This window comes from Dermacentor variabilis, unplaced genomic scaffold (assembly GCF_050947875.1).
Source record: "Dermacentor variabilis isolate Ectoservices unplaced genomic scaffold, ASM5094787v1 scaffold_12, whole genome shotgun sequence".
Classification (NCBI taxonomy): domain Eukaryota; kingdom Metazoa; phylum Arthropoda; class Arachnida; order Ixodida; family Ixodidae; genus Dermacentor; species Dermacentor variabilis.
Window position 1 is genome coordinate 55,013,715 of NW_027460280.1, and position 14,895 is coordinate 55,028,609.

Below are 14,895 nucleotides of genomic sequence, written 5' to 3' on the forward strand. Positions count from 1 at the left end.
ACCAAGCCAGGAAAACAGAACTATACTCAGAACAAAGGCATACAAAAACGCATCTCGTTGGCATAGTGGTGTGGTCGAATGCATTTAGTGGGCGACTCTGTCTCTGCCGCGGCGGCATTTGATCAATCCCAGCTGCCTTGGACTACTCCAGAGACCACCATGGGGGACTTGCATGCGGCCAGCAATCCGATTTGGAACTTTTTTGTAAAGATTCCACCGGGAACCGAAGCTCGATGTCTTAAATGCAAGGCAGTCCTGAAGACCCCGACAAGTACAACAACAACCCTAGCTACGCATTTAAGGAGACACCTGGACTTGCACAAGGACTACCAAGAGAAGCGGGACGCACGCGAAAGGCCATTCAAGCTCAAGGGGGCAAGCAAGGTAAGTGGTCAACAGCCATCCATAGCCGACAGTTTCAAGCCAAAAAGGAAAGAGTCGGCCCCAAAAGCCCAACAGATGACAAAAATGATAGCTCGCTTCGTAGCTCGTGGTATGCACCCCTACAAAATTGTCAAAGAACCGGGTTCCCTCAACATGATGAAGTTCGCTATGCCGAATTATGCCGTGCCGTCTCGGACAACGTTCTTGAGAGCCATTATTCCGGACCTCTACGCATCAAGCAAAAAGAAGGTGAAAAAGAAGCTCGGGGACATTTTTGCAAGCGGAGTGGAGTTGCTTTCAATCACAACTGATGGTTGGACATCGTGGGCAAATGACAGCTACATTTGTGTAACTTGTCATGAACAATGACAGCCTCTCACATTGCAGAAAACCTGGAGCTATTTATCGCAGATGTCATCAAGGAGTGGGAACTTCCAGCCCACAATACTGTGCCGATCTTCGTCGTTACAGATAATGGAAGGAACTTTACTTCTGCAGTAGCGTGGTCGTCCTGGAGTGGTGTGCAGTGTTTCAGACACACCCTTGTGTGTCAGTGATGCCAAAAGAGAAGCGTCAGAGTTTTTGCAGCTCTATGTTAAGGCCAGAGCGATTGTGGCTAGATACAAACGGAGTGCCAAGGCCCGAGGATGGCTTCAGGAAATTCAGAGAAGCATGAAGCTGGATCCTCTCGAGGTTATACAAGACGTCCCGACGTGATGGAACAGTGGGCATGCCCTGATGGCCAGGCTCGTGAAGCTCCGTACGGTCATCACTGTATAACTTTCAGAATCTGACACAGTTCCAAACTTGAACGCAAGTGAGTGGAAGCTTATGAATGCAGCAGTGCAAGTCTTGAAGCCACTTGACCATGCCACAACTTAACTGTCTGGGGACAGATATCCCACACTGTCACAAGTCATTCCCCTGTTGCAGTGTACCGAGGTGGTTCTAGCTGAACATGTTTCCGAAGGTGGTGAGGCAGCATTGCTTGCCTGAAGCCTTTTGCGTAGCATCAAGACGAGGTTCCCTGATATCAAGATGTCACGCCTTCCTGCACTGGCTCGATCCTAGATACAAAGATGTCTGTTATGCTGAAGCAATGGGCGTTCACTCTACTCACAACGGCAGCAGGAGAGACTGTGCTAGTTGATCAACATGGTACAGCCACAAGTGAGAACAGCACCTGCTCTGCAGACCCATCAGGGGACTCTGTGTGGAGTGATTTTACACACTTCAGTTCGCGAGCACATCCGTACAATCTCGAATGAGGCTGCTGGGTACTTGAAGGCCCCCTTCTTTCCTGGTCCGAAGACCCCCTTGTGTGGTGGAAAAGCAAGAGCAGCCACCTTTACCCAACCCTGGTTGCAGCTGCCCGCAGGTACCTTTCGATACCAGCCACCCAGACAAGAAGTGAAAGGCTTTTTTTCGACTACAGGAGCTGCTGTAAACTGCAGAAGGGAGCACCTCAAACCCCAGCATGTGGAACAGCTAGTGTTTTTGCACGAAAATTTGTAGATTTTCGTAAATAATCAAGCTGTTTACTTTCCTTGAATAAATCCTAGACCTTAGCCCTCTGCCGTTTTTTTTTTTCTTTACTTGCTACTATTCGAAGTATTCGCTTCGAAATTATTCGAGAAGAATTACTATTCGCTTCGAATCAAAAAAGCACTATTCGCACAAGTCTATGCATAATCACTGCTAACTGCAGTGGTTCCACTTGTCCATGCGCCCGTGGCATAATACAGTGGAACCCCGATTATATGGCTTTCTCGGGACCGCGAAAAAGCATAGTAAAATGCGGGCGTTGTAAAATCTGAACATAAATTATGCCTATAAAAATACTACTTATTTCGCGCGACAGATTTACGAGAAACTTCAATGTAAACTACTAACATACTCTGCAGGGCTTGGAAACCCAAATTACCAAAAAAATAAATGCGATAAGAATTAATGCATAATTGGTACAGGTACCAATCATGCATTATCCAAACGAACCTTTATGGCACTCGCACTCCACTGCACACTGGCGCGATTCCCGTCAGCCGGCGCAAATTCTTAAAAAAGTAGGTAAGTTTCTTTTGGACCTTGTTTGATCTATGAACCAAGAGCTTTCGCTCAAGTTGGGCAGCGTCCAAAAGGAGGTCCTCTGCGGCGGCACGTGAACAGATGAAGTTCCGGATGCCGTCTATGTGCCGTAGCACCTCGGTGAACGTGGTAGGCACAGGCACAGCATCTGTGGCGTCGTCGTCGTCCTCGTCCGATGTCGCAGAGGTGTTGGCACTAGGCAAAGCCTTCTCGATGGCGTCATCCAGCGACACCTCGCCGCAGATCGCAACATTGTTGTCGGCCTCCACGTACTTGGCGAAGGTCGTGGTGAGGTTTAAACCCTCAAAATCGTTGTCGGCAAAGCCTGCACTGGCCTCGAGCAGCATCGAGGTTGTTGCATCCCCAGCAGAGGAGGCAGTCTCTCGCTTAAAGCCACAGTGCTTGAACGAGTTAGCAATTGTGCTTCGCGACCCTGTGTTCCACGAACTGGCAATAAAATGCATGGCGTCGAGCACAGTGATCTTTTCTTCCGACTTGCTGTGCTCCATAGCTGCCAGCCGACGCTGCACTAACCACTTCCGGTACCCTTGCTTGACGCACTTAATGATGCCGGCATCCAGCGGCTGCAGCCGGCTTGCGCAGTTGGGTGGAAAAAAAACCAACCTTTATGTTCCTCAGGTTGGACGTATCAGGTGGGTGGCACGGTTCGTTGTCCATGAAAAGCAATATTTTCCTCGCTTTAGCACCCATTTTGTTATCCAGCTGCTGCAAAAGATTGCTGAAGAGTGAAGACGTCATCCACGCCTTTTTATTGAAGTTGTAGCTGCACGGCAGCGTCTTCCAAGTTCTTAACCCTTTGAGGGTCAATGATGTAAATATATGGCGCTGCGAGCGAACGCCAAAATGGACGATGCCATATATTTACGGCGCCGTCTGTATATTTAAAAAGCGCGCCAATTTCCTAACTTTTTCTTTTCTGTCATGGACTGCCACTATGTGGAAATACAGGGAATTTTTTTCGCGCGCCTCCCTCTCTCACTTTTCGTTGCATGGTTTGTTTTAGCGCTAGTTTGCTCCCGCGCGTCTATATAGTACCGCTCGCACATTGGCACACGCAGGCGGCGGTTTGGGTTTTGTTCTGCAGGCGGCTTTGGCTTCTTGTGCTTGCAAAACTACCTCGTTACTAATCGTTCAAAGGGCGACTGCTTGTTTCTCGCTCAATTAGTGCTCACAGGGGTGCGCATAGGAAGGATTTCCATTGCTTTCTTTTTTTTTTGACACTCGCGAAAACTAATTAATTGCCTCTGGTTGGCGATAAGATTAGTGGAAGTTTGCCACAGGTTTAGCTTTTTTGACAGGCACACAATCACACAGTTTTCTTGAGTGCATGCACCTATGCAGTTCGATTGCGCTATGGATGCACATATTAGTGTCTATTAGTTGTTTTTTCATCCACTTTCATTTCCATTAATTTACAGTTTCTTTATTTCATTTATTAAGCACAAGTAATTTCCCCTATGCTGTCCTTAGTATCAGTGTCTGTTGGCTTCTTGTGATATGACTAATAAAAATTGGGCCCCACAGTTAACCCCCTTTCTTCTCTCTCTCTCTCTCTCTCTCTATATATATATATATATATATATATATATATATGAATGAGCCAACCTGAAAATTTGGAAATTCGTAAAACTCGCGGTGGGGAAGGGGGAGGGGGGGGGGCTGCGCGGCAGCACTTTTTTTTAAAGGGGTTTACCTTTTGTGACAAGCTTACTCATGTTTTCCCAACCGCAAGCGAAATCCGTGTCTTGGAGAGTAAACAGCGAAAACTGCACTGGGGCACAATTTATTTTTGCAATGATTTTGCTGTTGCCGACTTAGCCTTCTTCAGAAACTTCTCCGTGTATATTTGCTCAAAGCAAGTACCACTCTGGTGCCCCTTGACCATGAGCCGACTTTCGGGTGTTTGCTCACACACAGGTGAGCGAAACTCCGTTCGAGTTTTGTTCACAGTGCTGAATATTCTCTCACATTCAGCATTGCTGTGGGGAACAGAGAGAATACCCAGCATAACCACTGAAATTCTGTGGAACCTGAGCAATCCGTTGACACTTCGAACACTTCCCAATTGCGACCACTGCATGTCACACCTTGGCTCATTCAATATGTCAGCTGGAACTTGATATGCTTGCAAGTTGGTAAACTTGATTTCAAATGTGTTGATTGCTTCTTCTTTTGATTCACAACTCTGCTGGGGTAGGATAGCAGGGAACGCCATAATAAAATGACGTGCGCTGTTGAATGAAGCAGTTTGAGCAAGTTCAGCCACCATGAGATTGACGTCTTCTAGTGGGAATTTGTGGCGAATGTTCTCGCATGCTGCCGTTAAGTACAGATGTACAGCAAAGAACTGCTCTCTCTCAATGCAGCTCAGTGTCAACCACAGAGTAGGTTGTGCTGCCAATGAGTATGTCTTCATCACTGTTCTGGTTCTCTGGAGCTCCGTAGTCAACTTCCAGCAATGAATGACATGCCTTGACAACACCTGGGCACACAAATCTAGTCAGGAGATCCTCAAAAAGGCGGTTCAAGAGGCCTCTCAGTACATGAATCTGAGGAGCCTGTACCTGAAGAAGGCAGTTTGTCTTCTCAAAAGCATATAACATTTTGGAGAAAAAGACAGCATGCCCTGTTTAGCTCCGATGAGAAAAAATAAAACAGGCACTCCTCACGAGTCACGTGGCTGGCTTCCCCAGAATCTTTGGTATGAAGTTTCAGTTTTTTTGCTTGAGGTCTAGAATGAGCTTTTTTTTTTGTTCGCGAGAGTTTATCGCCGTCGGTGCTTTTTTTCCTGAGGCCTGCAGCAGTCTTGTGAAGATGTGTATCAGACTCTGGGGTCAGTGCAAGATTCTTGGGAGATTGTGAGCAAGTCTTCGGAATTTGGTACGACTCTAAAAACAAGCTCTGCTTGTTGGACTGCTTTGTTTCAGATGGAAAAAAAGCTGAGTAGTGGTTTCCACTAGTCGAGCAGCCTCTTCAAACACTTTCCCAACGACAGCCAACGTGTCGGTGAATGCTTAAACATCTTTCTGACCTACGCATCATGCATTTTTTGGAACTTTTAAGTCGATCTTTCCGTTTTGAACTTTTCTCTAAGTAAAAAAAAAAATGTCACCCAAAGCCTCATCAACCTTTACAGGAAGACATGAAGCTCCTTTTTGGGTGGTCAAGTTGATGAGATGGCACGGGCAACCAACCCCTATCAAACCTGGTTGAGCCTCTCTCAATACAGCAAAAACACCATTTTTCTTGCCAATGACGACATTGGCATTGTACGAACACATAGCCAACAGGTTTCCAAGAGGCAAATTCCGAGACTTCATCTCGTCCAGAACCAGATTTGCAATCTTGTGACCTGTCGCTTCCCCTTGGATTGTCCCGAGCAAGGATGGCGGCTTACGGCTCGACTCGTTTCTTTAACGAAATATGTCGCAACAATAGGGTAAAGCTGCGTATCCCTATTGTTACTGCCATCCAGAGCGATCGAAAATACTTGCTGTTTTAGAGCATCTAGCAAAGGAGTCGCCGCATTAGCGGCCATTTCCCGAACAATTGACGTCGTCTTTGTTCGTCCACAGGTGTAATGTTTCGCTTCTTCGCATTTGGGGAACATTTTCCGGAAAAGCGGTCCGGCATAATCACTGACACTCAGTGGGATGTTGTGTTCAATTAAAATGCCATGAAGAGGCACTCTGCACGAATCACACTGAGATCATTGTCGCTGCATACAAAACTTGCTAGGCTTGGCTGACTGTCCACGGCTCGCACTTATCCCTGATGCTTTTTCGAAGCGATGTGGACCTTGATGGTGTTTGGATCGCACCGCTGGTACGATCTGTTGGGAACTCGGCGCTGACGCCCGTGGTTGTACCTGGGTCGCAAGCCCCAAGGGTAGCGTTGGCCTGGCGGCCTGGGGTACAACTGGAAGCATCCGAAGGTCCCGGCAAAGCATGAGTCGACTGGTAACAACAAAACAACTTGTTTATTTTAACATCGCAAAGAGTTGGCGGTCAGGTTGACCGAAGTAGAGAGACGGGAGAGCACTTTACTCAACAGAAGAAATCGGAGCCCTCCTTTTGGCGTCCGGGGGCAGCTGTTTTTATACTCTCGCAGTTGAGGGCAAGAAGGAACCCCTCAAAAGACGAGCACGTGAATGTACAATGGGCTAATGGTGACGCACACTGTCGTAGCGCTGCCGTAGCACCATGTCGAGCACGATCTCGTAGCACCCTGTCGTAGCGCTGCCGTAGCACCATGTCGAGCACGATCTCGTAGCACCCTGTCGTAGCGCTGCCGGTCGGGCACAATGACTGTAATGAGATGATAATCCCTGCTTTCGCATCGCCTGGTTCGGGCACAATGACTGGAATGAGAGGGTGATCCTTTGCGGTCGCATCGCCGCAGTCGCGCCTGGAAACACCTGCCGATGAGCGTTGCGGCGACGACGATCGGGCCAAAATGTCTGCCGCCCCGCCGCAGTCGCGCCGGCAAAACCACGTGTCGCAGGCGAAACGCAACAATGGCAAACTTGCCACCATGCGAGATCTTCACATCACAGGCACACATGGTGCAGAATCCGAACTTCTCCCCTTTCTTCGACGGCATGAAGCAGAGAAGTTCTGCCGTGTACAACTTCAAAAACACTTGTAAGTACTGTTGGTGTTTCGAGCCCGCCATTGCACTGCAAAGCCGCTACAGGCCGGAGTTGCACTGCGTCCGACGCGGCAGCTAGTCACACAAAAGGCGAGTCCAATACTGCAGTGACCGAAGCTGACTGAAGTTCAAACCCGCGCGCCGGCACAAACAAAGGCAACAGCATGGCAACAAGTTTGCGGAGGCGCTAGAGGCACTATCGAGCTTCGGATATGGATTCTGGCCCCCCTAGTAGACGACAGAAGGCACTACAACCTTGCACCTGCTGCTGCTGATATCACACATACATATTGCCCTCTCGTGGCGGTGCAAGGTACCAGGGAGTAGTTTCACTACATTTTCTCTTTTTTTTTTTTTCGCAAATAAAATGTCTGACGTAAAATTTCAAGCAAGATTCGTAAAATCGTAAGACTGCTCAAAATTCGTACATTTTACGGAAAATTCAGAAGAGTTGGCAAGTATGCTAATGAAGCACAAATAGCGACAACGACTTGCCACTTCGATTATGAAAGCTCACTTAAAAAAAAAAAAATTCCTTCGGTGAAGGCAAATTCTGCACGTCTTGTTTTTTCTGATCACGAAAGTGATCGGCGTGCTATGTTTTTCTTTCATAACTCAGGTGCATGCTATATTCAGGTGTGCTTTCATTTTATTACTTTAAACACACGCAAGTTGGGTGAGCGTTAAATCAGGGGGTGCGTTAGAATTGTGTACACAGTAGATACAATGCCGTGTTAACAGGAAATGTAAAAAAGTATGTCAGTGTTTGGCTAAACATAATTTACAAAGGGGCAGTTACCTTGAATGGCTTTTCTTTCCTGGGTACATTGTTGAAGTTCTGCATTCTTTCGAAGACTTCTCTCACAGGTGGAGCCATGCCTTGTGTTTCAATAATCTTTGACAGAAGCTGGAATTGAGGCATAAAAAATTAACTTTCTTTTTTTATGATGGGAAGCTAGATTTTAGTTCACCTGCACCACATAAGTAAACAAAGCAGCTGTAATCCTATATGACCATCACAGATTAAATTTATTTTGTTCTCCCAATATGCTGTAATATCAACTTTTGGAATATTTTGGCAGTAAAAAAGTAAAAAAGAATGCCTTAGTAAATTGCTTCATTTCTGTACTATCTCAAAAAAAAAAAAATACTGAGAATGCTCCAGCAGTTTTCAGCACAGTGGCACTTCAATCATGTGTACCAGTTGGAACTTATAGAAAGTAAACACAACTGACAGGTTTAAAAACCATATGTCGTTTACCAAGAGAAAAGTCGTTTGCTGCTATGAAAAGTGCTGCTGCCATCAGTTTTCATTTTGATGGGCATGGCTTAGGCAAAGATAGCAACAGGCGTATGTCCCCATGTGGTGCCCAACAATGGATTTAACTGCCATGGCTGCAGCATAGCAGTCAGTAATGGGTGTAATTACGTTCACTACCCAGAGGTGCGGAACACCATCCCTTACTGCTGTCTGGGAACAAGGACCAATGTTCTGCAACTCAAGCCCCTGTCTTCTGCCAGCTCCCTGACTATTAAGCCTATGTTTGCCAGTGGCAATACGTCTCTTGCACTTGCATGGCAACGCTACCACTTCCGTCACAACCTGCACCGTGATGCTTAGAAGCAAGTGCCGAATTTTTTGTCTGTAGAGGTAGGCTTTGCTAAGCTCTTTTTACCTTATGAGTAAAATGAAAAACAAAACCAAGCACAAGATGCAGACGAAAGAGAGAGAATGTTGAAGATAATGCAAGTATGCCTCAGCAATGCCAGTTCACCAGTGTGCCACATGTCATGTAGAAGCTTAAAGTGTGTTTGGGAGTGGTAGACAAATAAAGAAAAGCAAAATGTTAAAAAGAAAAAAGAAATCTAAATAAGTATTGAGAAAGAACAACCAATATTATCTGTCTTTAGCTGCCTGTCACATGACACTACTATGGATATGTAGAAGCTTTTGCACACCCGCCACTCCTGGTATTCAAAATAAACGAACTTGGAGGCTGATCATTATAAAATGGTCAGTTCTTAGATATTCATCTGTCTTGAATTAAAGAGGCCTTGAACCACATTTTATTGAAGTTGAAAAAATGCATTTGAAGTTAAAATAGACTATTTCAGAAATACATTGCTGCAAAAACATGGTGTCTATCAATTGACATATTCAAATTCCCAGAGTTTTCCAGGTTTTCTCCGAGTACCTTTGCAAAATTCCCTGAGTGACACAGGACTTTATTTTATGTCAAGACAGGCTGACACCTCGTCGCCTGATGCTGTCACTCTCAAGTAAGCATATTAAAAAATAAAAAAACTGGAAAGTCAACCTCAACTGTTTTCGCATACTCCCAGCCCCCGCACAATGCCTCCGTTTCGCGTCTCACTGCTTTCAAGAGTTTATTTTGGTTTGGATGAGGGTCAGCTGCATCGCTGCATCAGTCAACACTTTGCTTTTTGAGCTCAAGCTCCTTCAAACAAGAGGCGGCTCACTTCTTTTCTCAATCATTCCTCAATGTGACAGTCATTTCTGTTCTCGTCCTCGTTTCGCCATGCCCACGGACCATTTGAAGCAACGTCTTGGTCGGTTGTACAGTCAATGTCCGATTTTTCGGACTCCCTAGGGGCCACAAAAACGTCCAAAAAATGAATGCATGTTTTTTACTGCTCCTAAGGACTCAAATCGCCACAGGCACGTCCGAAAAAATCTGAAGGCCTGCCAGTACACTTATTAGGCATGTCGGTACTCATACTGGCGGGTGTCTGCGTGTATAATTATGGAATACGTACTGTGTACCGGCAAAATTGCCCCTTTCCCCGCTTATGCTTTACCGCAATACTTCATGCACTGAGTAACAACGCTATGGTGAGGCACAGCTGCCTTTCAGGAACCGGCATTATGCAACGCGCCATGCTTTCTAAGCTTTGAAGCCAATCGCGAGGATTACAGAGGCGGAGTAGGTGCCATTACAGACAGCGGCAAATTATTTAAATGAAAAACACGGCACTGAACGGCAACAACCTTAAGAGCGATTGTCGAGGAAGCTAAGCCTCACGCTGCTGCGGTGGTGGCTACGGCTGCCAGCAGATCTGCGTGCGAGTGCGCTGGTTCAAGGCGGCAAGATAATCAAAACGGCTGTGTTGGCTTTGATTAATGCCGTTTCGGACCAGCGGTCGTGGCAAAAAGTCCGGGAAACCTGACAGCGAAGGGTTCTTGCGTCTGAAATTATAGACATTCTTATACATTGACTCTATGGAGGCATGTGGTGGTGCAACGAAGCCACCCACATGATCGGGCATTTCCCAAAAATCAGGCGCCCGGAAAATCGGTCGTTGACTGTACACTGGCAACTCCTCCAGTCGACGACATGGCGTTAAAGACAAGTCGCTACGTTTCCTCTCTTTTACTCGAGCCAGCAGTAGGGTGACTTTCGTTCCCTTTCAATAAAATAACAGCCACTTTTCCCTGCTTGAAGCACATATTCCCTGAGTACTTCCACAGTATTCAAAATCCCTGAGAATTCCTGGTTTTCCCGGTAGGTAGACACCCTGAAAAAGTACTTCAATGTGTTCAGCAAAGTTGGAGTTATTGGCAGTGAAACATCCCCTACATGCTGCTTATGCTCCTTCTCCAATGACTTGCACTGAAAGGCTACAGCGGAGCGGGGTATGCCCACAACACTTCGCCTACTGAACGTCGCTGCAGCGCGCAGTTCAAATTATATTTTGTATGTTCACGTAGACGTCACTACTTCTGATTTGGCACCTACGACACGCCAAACGTGGTTGACCTCAGCGAGCCGCAGTGCACTCAGCCAGCTGACTCATTGCGGCACCCCACGGCTGACGCGGTATCTACACTAGGTAGCAGACTGCAGCTACATGCAATTGTAGTGTATATTCCCAGCATTTACTTTGTGCACAACACGGCATCAGTGCATGCTCACGCTCATATGCTCCAGTCTGGCCGTGCTGCATGGTGCGGACCAGCTTTGTCCTGCGCCAGCTTGACTGTTGGATAGCAGCCACATCCAACTTGCACATTTTTAGGTGCTATCAATAGCTCAATACAAAGCGTAGTCTGCCAAGGCACCTAACCAAGAGCGGCCAGGAGTAAGCGTGTGCTGGCAAGCATGCGTGTGGTCCGGCCTCAAGTTTCGCGTGGTTCGGGGCTAGTTTAGCGTTCAAAACTAGACAAGATTAGTAAGATCTGATGGCTATGACACCGATAAGCAAGGTGGCCAAAGTTTGATTCCTATGCAGGTGGCTGCGGCCAAGTGTGAGCAAACGATAGTCAGCTTCTTCCTGAAGTCTGTAATATTATACAAATCCGAGGCTGGATTTTTGCCTGTTCGTTAAACCACATCAATAAAGATACACAGTAAAGTAGGAAGAAACGTTCTGATCCAAACGCCCGTCTTGATTGATGTCAGCTATTGGCCAATAGCAGCCACGTACAGGAATCTGCTATATTACGAAATAAAGCATCGAAATAAAGCATCGAGAAAAGAGTGAGGAGTAGGCTTCTAAGTTCTGTTGATGAGGAATCGTTTAAGAAAAAGGTGATTCGTGCTGCACGTGCTACGCACAACTGTGAAATTTGGCCAAGATGTTCCCAGCAGTGTATGCTGTCTGTCGACTGTGTTTTTGGAACAGTACTTGGAACATTGTTCATTTTGATTTTGATGTCAAAGAAAAAAAAAAGAGGACAAGTTTACCTTGACTAAACTTTATTATGTAAACATTGAAATTAGTTTAGTAAATAGGAAGCACAAAGCATACCGCATACCTTTTATTTCTGCATTAGCCTGTACATTTGTGCACATTGTTCTGTTCCAAACAAATAAATGCCTCCTAAGTATAAATGGAAAAACATTTTTGGCAGTTCAGACACAGGCCTGCCACCTGTTGTTCTTTGACTTCTGCAGAAGTAGAAATTACCTGCCTTCAAAAATTTTCAGACTGCACTTCGTGAGCTTTTCTGCAATTGTATAAGCAAGAGCACACAGTTGCAATGTTTGTTTTTTTTTTTTTTTACAAGGCATTCCACCTTTTCCTATGATCCACCATACAACTAATAAATATGTGATGGTGTGTTGGAAACATGATTCTCACTGCTAAAGTCAACAGGTGATGCTGTGTGTTTGGCTTTAAGGTGCACTGCGCAATTACGGCTTATAGCAATGAGTGTGTTGCTCAGTGCAAGATGCATCAGAATGAATCTTGTGTAAAAGCTTACCTCGGTCCATTCTTGCTGCTTGACTTCTCCTTTAAATACTTGTGGTTTGAAGTTTTTTCCTCCATACCGTTCTGCTTCAGTAACACATTTGATGTGTTCCTTGTAGGCATCTCCCCTATTTTCACAAGACAAACAGAGGCCATCATCAAAAATCACAGCTTTGGAAACTTTCAAGTAGCAAGCAATATGAACACAGTAAGGACACTGAAAGCAACAGCTGACCGGAAAAGATGACGGACATTAACGAAAAATTTGTAAATGATGTAAATATGTAGATATGTAGATGTAAATGTAGAGGACTCGGTGCACTTGGACCTACCATACACCATTTTGTGAGTGTCCACACAGTAGAGATGTCCATTTTGTCTGCTGCTGAAGTTCTGATTAGCAGGGCTGGGGCCCGTGTCAGAAGGATACAAGCCCCCCCAGCCAATCTACACTTTAGCAGCAGATGAAATGGACATGTCCACTAGGTGGACACTTACAGAATACCCCCCAAAACTGTGTGAAGCCTAACAGTGTCACCACAGTGCAACAGCAACACTACATCCAGAACAGGTTAAGACTGCAGAAGTATTCCAAAAGTGTGTAATGCCTGCTCTCCATGCCTCTCCACTCTCAGAAAGTAGCTCCCTTGCGAGTCATAGGCAGGAAAATGAAGTCATTCAGCTACAATGAGCACACCATACGACACACCACATGCATAAACTGACAAGATCAACAAGTGTAATCGCGAGGATGACTGCGCACAGCTTAAACACGTGCACAGAATTTGGGGACTAATGAAAGGGTATTAGTAGGGAGCTCTCTGACCTTGCTAGAGTTTAAAGAACCTCCTCTCACACAGACAAGAAGGTGCAACATAAATGGTGGAACTAACACGGTTATCGAGAGGTGCATAATGTGTACCTTAGGAACATCAACACCACCCCAGCATTCACAAGGGCAGTGCCTGAGTTGGGCAAAGATGGGGACGTGAGTAGCAAGAAGAAGGAACTAGGGGAAAGTCAGACATTACTTGATGCTTTATTTTTTTTATCTGCCACAGACTAGAGATTCAGCACTATTAAATGTAGATTTGTGAGAAGTCCCAGAGCTACATGTTAAATGTTGCATCCTGTGACAGCTGCCTAAGGCTACAACTGGTAGTCACCATGCGTCTTACAAGGATGCATGAGAACTACCTGTTCGCCTTGGTTGGTAAATAAGCTTTGAATTTTCATGTCGCCATCAACTTGCCCAAGCATTGAAGTTAGCCAGCACAAACACACAAACTGAGAAGATAGAGTCAGCGGTGAACTTAAAAAATCGCGATCGGCCCTTTTGATCGCGATCGTAGGCTGACGACCATGTAGGTCTGAGAGTTGCAGACGATGATTGCCCTACCAACAATGGCAAACGAAATATTAAAAAAAAGTTTTGTATTACAATTATTACAGCATATTAGACAAATTCGACGAGTGCTTTGGGCCAACTAACGCCAACTGGTGCGCTTGAGCTCACCCTACATGACTCAACCAAACTCGATGCGGATCGTTCGGCCGTGTAGCATTGTCGATTGTGATCAAAAGTCACCGTGTGACACCGGCATAAGCTAGCGTCACTTATAGCCCGATCACACGCGGCACTTTCGATCGCGAACGAATTTCGCCATCGCGATTGGCTTAATTGTGATCGAAAGTGGCCCGTGCGACACCGGACACTACAGGACAGAGCAGCTTACCATCACAACAGCCGATATGTACGAACGCAAACGTTATTCAGATAGGGATGTCGGTGTAAAACTTACCAAAAGTCTTTGTTGCAGTCGATACAGGTCAGCATGTTGCAGCTCCGACATTTAGAGTAAACGTGCTTTTCGACTTGGTTCTTCTTTAGCGAATCTCCACACGTGTTACACGTAAAGACTACCATGCTTAGTGTGAATTATATTTCACACCTTCGCACGAGTTGACACGGGCAAAGTGAGCGTGCCTCTGCGTCTACTACACCGCAAACACGTGTTCGGACGTCCACTCAGCAATGCGAGAGTTAGCTACCACTGCAGAACGGAAAGTAGCGCAGCGGCGGCGTCATGAAGCAACAAGCGGAAATGCATTTTATGTACAGACCATGTACAGACTAACGTTTTTAGATTAGTAGATTGTACAGACCATAGTAACAAACTCTATGGTACAGACGTAACTGCGCCGGCTAAATTTATTCTCTATGCCATAGAGAAAACTCTATTGTCAAAAGGATGTCCATGCCCAAACGTTGGCTGCGCGGCGCCAACACTCGTTCAAAAACTGGCCACTGGTGTCGCCTTTATAATCCGTTGGCATCCATCCACTCATCCATATACATTTTAAATGACGCTTTGAACGCTTTTCGCTATTCTGTGGCTTTAATTTAACTTTTTTTATCTTTCATTTTTTATCACTTGGCTTAGCTACGAACTTTGTAACCGCCCCATTCAAAAGAAAAAGCCACATCATCATCATCAGCAGCAGCATCGTCTGCTACTTCGCGGTCGGCTGCGTCGGAAA

The 14,895-nt window shown here is 45.9% G+C and overlaps 1 protein-coding gene across 1 annotated transcript in view; it reads right to left on the reverse strand.

Moving 5' to 3' along the window:
• Positions 1-14,623, reverse strand: part of LOC142566038 (uncharacterized) — a 39,678-nt gene extending 25,055 nt beyond the window's left edge. Inside the window, exons 1-3 of the mRNA XM_075676745.1 lie at positions 14,157-14,623; positions 12,368-12,482; positions 7,940-8,047 (exon numbers count right to left, since the gene is read on the reverse strand). Of these exons, the coding sequence (XP_075532860.1) occupies positions 7,940-8,047; positions 12,368-12,482; positions 14,157-14,281 (348 nt within the window). The 5' untranslated portion in view covers positions 14,282-14,623. The remainder of the gene's footprint in view (positions 1-7,939; positions 8,048-12,367; positions 12,483-14,156) is intronic.
• Positions 14,624-14,895: the final 272 nt, after the last annotated feature.